The sequence below is a fragment of the Scylla paramamosain genome, chromosome 40 (assembly GCF_035594125.1).
Source record: "Scylla paramamosain isolate STU-SP2022 chromosome 40, ASM3559412v1, whole genome shotgun sequence".
In the NCBI taxonomy this organism is placed as follows: domain Eukaryota; kingdom Metazoa; phylum Arthropoda; class Malacostraca; order Decapoda; family Portunidae; genus Scylla; species Scylla paramamosain.
The window spans coordinates 6943838-6950504 of NC_087190.1; the positions used below are offsets into that span (position 1 = coordinate 6943838).

The following is a 6667-nucleotide window of genomic DNA, read 5'->3' on the forward strand; positions in this document are numbered from 1 at the left end:
CTTCACCCCGAACTCCGAGACTCCTTAAAACTTGGGAACTTGCGTTCCACTCTTTGCTTGAAAGCAGCGAATACGGCAAGCCATTACAAGTGCTTAAGTGTTAGTTCTATGGTAGTCATTTTGGGGCAGTGATTATCGCTACACTTCTTCGATTCGTTGCCTCTTCAGAAGCACAGTTAAGGCGTTGCTAACCTTGACTCAACTAGACTCAAAAACGAGTCTCTGTCGATGCACGCGGGTCAACTCATTTCCCTCCGACTCGTGGTTTCGAACCTGTCGTTCACGCGGGTCCTTCCGACTCGTGGTGGCAAACCTAGGTCTTGGATCAGGTTTCAGTGTAGGGCTCAGACACACTTGATTTGGTTCAATTGACCTCACGCTCATTAATCATGTCGCATGAGTTAAACTTGGACGCATTTTGCAGTAATCCTTCTGTGGCGGAGCTACAAACTGCCAAAGTGACAAAGGATGATTTAAAGTACATAGCCCGACAGTTTGATCTCTCATATCCGTCTGACATTCGGAAGGAAGAACTCCGAACTCAAATCCTAGTTCACCTTGGAGGTGAAGCCACTAGTGCTGCTTCACAGCACGACGCCAGTTTAATGCTCGAACTCGAAAAGCTGAAACTAATGGCAGCAAGAGAAGAGAGAGAGGCAGCAAGAGAAAGAGAAAGAGAGAGAGAAGAGAGAGAGGCAGCAAGAGAAAGAGAGAGAGAAGAGAGAGAGGCAGCAAGAGAAAGAGAGAGAGAAGAGAGAGAGGCAACAAGAGAAAGAGAAAGAGAGAGAGAAGAGAGAGAACTAAGGCGAGAAGAACTAGCTTTTCAAAAAGAAAAAGCGGAAAGAGATCTGGCATATGTAAAAGAAAAGGAGGAAAAAGAAAGAGAGGAGAGAGAAAAAGAAAGAGAGGAGAGAGAAAAAGAAAGAATCCACGAGACCCAACTCACACAATTAAAATCTCGATCAACCACCACAGCTGACCTCAAACAAAAGTTAACTAAATATCTCTCACTACTCCCTCGGTTCTCTGACAAAGACCCCGAAACTTTCTTTGGACAGTTCGAGGACACAGCAGTACATTTTGAACTGCCCCGAGAAGACTGGCCTTGGCTTCTTAAACTCAAACTCAGCCAAAAGGCTTTAACTATTGTGAACGGCCTCGAAAACAACACGGATTACGACTGTGTCAAACAGGGCATCCTAGCGGCGTACTCCATTACCACAGAAGGATACCGTCAGTCTTTTCGAAAAATGTTCAAAACTCCGCAACAAACCTATCTAGAGTTTGCCTCAGAGAAACTGAGGGCTCTCAAGCGTTGGCTTAAGTCAGCCGCGATAACCACGTACGACGAATTAGTAAATCTCTTAGCCTTAGAAGAGTTCATGCGTAAGCTCCCTTGCTCAGTAATGTTACACATCACCAACAAAGAAGAAACAGATCTTCTCAAAGCCGCTCAGTTAGCGGACCTTTTCTCCCTGGTGAATCGCAAGGCAACCTCAGACAAGCTGACCGAGACTCCTAGTGGTAAGATAAACTCGGGTAACTCAGGGGTTGGTAAAATGACCGGCAGTAGTACTGGACCACCTCTATTTTGTGCTTTTTGTAAACAGCCGGGGCACCTCATAAAGAACTGTCCTAGTCCCAAGTGCAAGGTAGCTCAAACATATCTTGCCAAGCCAGTTGCTTCCATACAAGCTCTTCAATCCTTCCCTGTACCTAAAGACTTATTTGAGCCTTTCAGGTCTGTAGGCACCATCAGCATTGATAACAAGGATCACCCAGTTAAGATTGTCAGAGACACCTGTTCAGCTCAGTCCCTAGTACTGAAGTCAGCAGTCCCTGGTATTGAACAGGGTTACACAGGTGAAAAGGTATATTTAAAAGACTTCCATGACCCCTTCCCCATTGCATTAGCTAAGGTACATCTTGATAGCCCACTAGTAAGAGGTGAAGTGATAATAGGAGTTAGTGAAGAACCAGCCTTACCCATCCCTAATGCTCAACTACTCCTCGCTAATGACCTAGCTGGCAGTAAGGTGACTCCCCCTTTGGTAATTAGTGACACAATGCTGATGGATAACCCTACTGTACAGTTAGAAGAGCAACAACCAGGCTTATTCCCTGTTTGTGTCACTACTCGTGCACAAGCAAGGAAATCTGATCAGTCTTTCTCACTTCCAAAGAAGAGCCCATCCCCACTTGAACTCAATCAAATATTTTCTGAAAAACTTCTCACTGAGGCTCAACAGGAAGACACTACTTTGACTCAATTTCATGACAAGGTTATCCCTCCAGATCAAATTACTCATTACCCTGCCTTTTACAAACAGGATGGAGTTCTCATGAGAGTGTTCCGGCCCTCTAAGGTCCCAGATGATGATGAGGTAGTGGAAAAGGTAGGAGATAACAACTACATCATAAACACTCCAGACCGCCGAAAGGCAACACAGTTAATACACGTTAATCTCCTAAAAATGTATAAATGTAGAACCCCTGTGACTGGCGCCCAACCAACCCCTAGAGTAGCTTCCTGTGGTATCATTGAATCCCAGGAGGCTGACTCAGAGTTAAAACCTGCCTCTGTGTGTTCATTGATGTATGATAAATGTATTACCACTGAGATTGACACAAACACCATACATCCCAAGGACACGCAAAACAACACCTACATTATCCAACACTTAGATGGTCAGCTCCGTCATCTTTCATCCTCTCGAGCACTGGATATCTCAAGATTGATCTCTCAGTATAACGTGTTCGGTGACCATCCTAAAATCTGTAATGTCCTCCGCCATGATGTGAAGGTGCTTCCAGGGACCTTCCCTATCAAGCAGTCTCCCTACAGAGTCAACCCCCGGAAACGAGAACAGATGCAGAAGGAGGTCCAGTACTTATTAGAGCAGGGCTTGGCTATACCCAGCAGCTCCCCATGGGCATCACCCTGCCTCCTAGTACCCAAGGAGGACGGACAACTGCGATTCTGCACGGATTACCGACGGGTCAACGCCGTCACCATTCCTGACGCCTATCCTCTGCCTCGGGTAGACGACCTGATAGATGAAGTGGGTCAAGCCAAATTTGTTACTAAGCTGGACCTATTAAAAGGGTATTATCAAATAGCCCTTACTGAAAGAGCTCAGATAGTCTCTGCCTTCATCACCCCTTTTGGACTTTTCCAGTATGTAGTAGCCCCATTTGGCATGAGGAATTGCCCCGCTACTTTCCAGAGGGCAATGAACAAGGTAATGCAGGGATTAAAAGGAGTGCTGGTTTACTTAGATGATATTCTTATTTTTTCACATGACTGGGATGACCACCTGTACCAGATCCAGAATGTGCTCAGCCGTCTGCAGGAAGCGAACCTCACCGTGAAGCTGGCGAAGTCTACGTTCGGAGCTGCCACCGTCTCCTACCTAGGACATCAGATTGGACTCCGTCCGGCCCAAGACCGCTAACGTCGACGCAGTACTGAAGTACCCAACTGCCACTACTCGACGCGAGCTCCGCCGTTTCCTGGGTATGGCGGGGTTCTACCGGCGTTTCTGTCCAAACTTCGCAGACGCAGCTGGGCCACTTACTAGACTAACTAGTGGGAATGTGGCGTACGAATGGACCCCTGCCTGCCAACATGCCTTCAATCAACTTAAGAACTTGCTTGCTCGGGAACCGGTTTTGCGTGCGGCCGACTTCAGTAAACCCTTCATCATACATACTGACGCCAGTGATCACGCTTCGGGTGCCGCCCTCCTGCAAGAATCTGACGGAATCTTTCACCCAGTCGCCTACCACTCCGAGAAGTTCAACATCCATCAGAAGAATTACAGCACTATCGAGAAAAAACTTTTAGCCATTATCTCTGCCATCAAGAAGTTTGAGTACTATCTTCAGTCCAACACCCAGCCACTCCAAATCTACACTGACCACAACCCTTTGACTTTTCTCAACAGGAACCGCTTCACTAACCAACGTCTGCTACGGTGGTCTCTACAGCTCCAGCCTTACCACATTGAAATGCACCATATTAAGGGACTGGACAACTGCCTTGCTGACACTTTGTCTCGCCTTCCCACTACGCCTCGCATCACAACCCGTCGCGACCCTGAGGACCCTAGGATCCTGTTGCCGGGGATGCAGTCGTGCCTTGTGAACCGGTCGATGGAGGCAGCCGAGGGCCGAGCACTGCCAGAAGAACCATCTACCGGGCCCCAGACTACACACGTTCTGGTGGAATCAACCTTCACGGGACAGGAACCACCTCACTTCACTAATGACGCAGAGTCATTCCTTCTGCGTCATCCTAAGAAGGGGGGAATGTCACACACGTGACTACTCTACCACGGAACCAGGTGCCTGCCTCTCAACTCGTGGCGCTGCCACGTGTATAGCTTGAGGCATACTGGATACGTGACCTCTAGCAGGCTACCAAGCCGATAACGAGGGGTGGAGTTCCATCGAGCTTCAGTCTCCTCCAAGGGTCGCTACAGCTCTGAGGTCGCCTTGGCATACGCTGGGAGCCTCATATACACTCGAGAGCGGTGGTAAGAGTTACACCAGTGTTACACACCCACACACACACACACATAAACACATTTATATTTATTTTCTATTATGTATATGTAAAGGTGTTTATTTTTGTAATTTGTATCTATATGCATTTACTAACTTGGCTTAAGTTATTTACTGAACCAGTCTTTTAAGTTATTCAGTCCAGTTCAGATTGCCACTCCTTGTTACTTACTTTTACTTACAAATAATCTTCAATTTTGTATTGTTACTTAATTTAAGGGTTAACTTTAAGATATTAAATAGCAGTTAAAATGTCTCCTTTACTCTTTTCTTTTAACCCTTCCATTGTTAGTGTGAGCAACACCCCTTCATGGTCCATCCCCTAGAGTTCAGTGTATGCTCACACGTAACAAGAGATGAAAAGACATTATGGCTTCCATGGAATTTGTCGTTTTAGCTTAAAAACAGTCATAATAAAAGTTTTGGTAATGTTGAGTGGGGGATAATGGGGGATGTGCATGAATTTTGCCATTTGGTATCTTAAAAGAAAAAAGAAAAAAAAAACACTCAAAATAACGTTTTCGTTATTTACACGTGCTATTTACACGTTTTAGCGGTTTGGTACCTAAAATCCTGGAAAAAAACTCATAACACCAGTTTATGGTAGTATCGTTTTGTTTCCCCATATAGGGTACTTTGCATGCATTTTTGCGTTTTGCTTCCTTACTTCGTCATAAACACTCAAATTACACCTTATTGGTAATGTTATGTTTCTTTATATAGGGTGTTTTGCATACTTTTTAGCGATTTTCCAATGCTTTTCCAATGCCATTTCCATGCTTTTTAGCAGTTTGGTGCTTAAGACACTCATAAACACTCAAAAGAACCGTATCTTGATATCTTGTTTCGGTTTTTAATATAATGTATTCTGCATGCATGTTGGCATTATGGCACCTAATAATGTGAAATACACTCAAAATACACGTTTTAGGTAGTGTTATTCCGTTTCTCTATATAGAGTGCTGTTCATGCGTTCTAGCGTGTTGTTACCTAAGAAACTAAAAAGAAAAACACTCATAATACACGTTTCTCGTAATCTTTTCATTACCTCATATAGGGATCTTTGCATGCACTTTTTTTTTTTTTACATAATCTTAGAAACACTCATAAATACTTGTTTTTGGTAATGTTGTTCTGTTTATCTATATAAAGTGCTATTCATGCGTTCTAGCGTGTTATTACTTATGAAGCTCAAAAACTCATAATACACGTTTCTTGTAATGTTTTTCGTTTCTACATATGGTAAGTTGTTCTGTTTTTCTATATAAAGTGCTATTCATGCGTTCTAGCGTGTTATTACTTATGAAGCTCAAAAACTCATAATACACTTTTCTTGTAATGTTTTTCGTTTCTACATATAGAGTATTATGTATGCTTTTTTTTTTCATTTTTCTACGTAACAAACTCAAAAACATTCAAAGTACCTTTTTTTTATAATATCATTGTTTATATATAAAAGGTGTTTTGCATGTATTTTATCATTATGGTACATAAAAAGCTGAAAAACACTCAAAAGATACATTTTTTGTAATGTTTTTAATTCCCATACAGGGTGTTTTCCATGCTTTTCAGTGTTTTAGTTCCTAACACATTCATAGCCATTAAAAGGCACGTTTCTGGAAATCTCGTTTTCTTTCCCCAGATAGGGTGTTTTGCATGCCTTTTGGCGTTATGATAACTTACACCAAAAACACACGTGATTGATAATGTTGCTCTGTTTCTCCACATAGAGTGTTATTCATACATTTTAGCGTTTTGGTACCAAAGAATCTCAAAAACACTCAAAATTCACTTTTCACGTAATGTCTTTTTTTATTCTACATATAACGTACTTTGCTTGCATAAACACTCAAAAGACACCGTCTTGGAAATGTCGTTTCTTTTCCAAAAAACACACAAAATACGCGTTTTTTTTAGTAATGTTATTCTGTTTCTTCATATAGAGTGTTATTAAAGTGTTTTCACGTTATTATATCTAAGAAGCCCAAAAACATTTATAATGTAAGTTTTTCGTAATGTTTTTTTTTCCTTTCCCCATATATGGTGTCTTCCATGCATATTGGCGTTTTCTGCCTAACAAGCTCAGAACACTTAGCATGCT

General features: G+C 42.8%; 1 protein-coding gene across 1 annotated transcript; it reads left to right on the top strand.

Moving 5' to 3' along the window:
* The first annotated feature begins 389 nt into the window (after positions 1–389).
* LOC135092606 (uncharacterized) lies at positions 390–3471 on the top strand. The gene is made up of 3 exons (XM_063991212.1): positions 390–564; positions 976–3062; positions 3327–3471. Exons 1-3 carry the CDS (start codon positions 390–392, stop codon positions 3453–3455), a joined length of 2391 nt encoding a protein of 796 aa, XP_063847282.1. The 3' UTR covers positions 3456–3471.
* Positions 3472–6667: the final 3196 nt, after the last annotated feature.

What these genes read in the sequence shown, in the direction of transcription:
- LOC135092606 (XM_063991212.1), top strand. Translation starts at nt 390, where the DNA reads ATGTCGCATGAGTTAAACTTGGACGCATTTTGCAGTAATCCTTCTGTG. An exon ending in AATCCTAGTTCACCTTGGAG is followed by an intron (nt 565 to 975) that starts GTGAAGCCACTA and finishes CAACCACCACAG; the next exon opens with CTGACCTCAAACAAAAGTTA. An exon ending in TAGACGACCTGATAGATGAA is followed by an intron (nt 3,063 to 3,326) that starts GTGGGTCAAGCC and finishes CACCTGTACCAG; the next exon opens with ATCCAGAATGTGCTCAGCCG.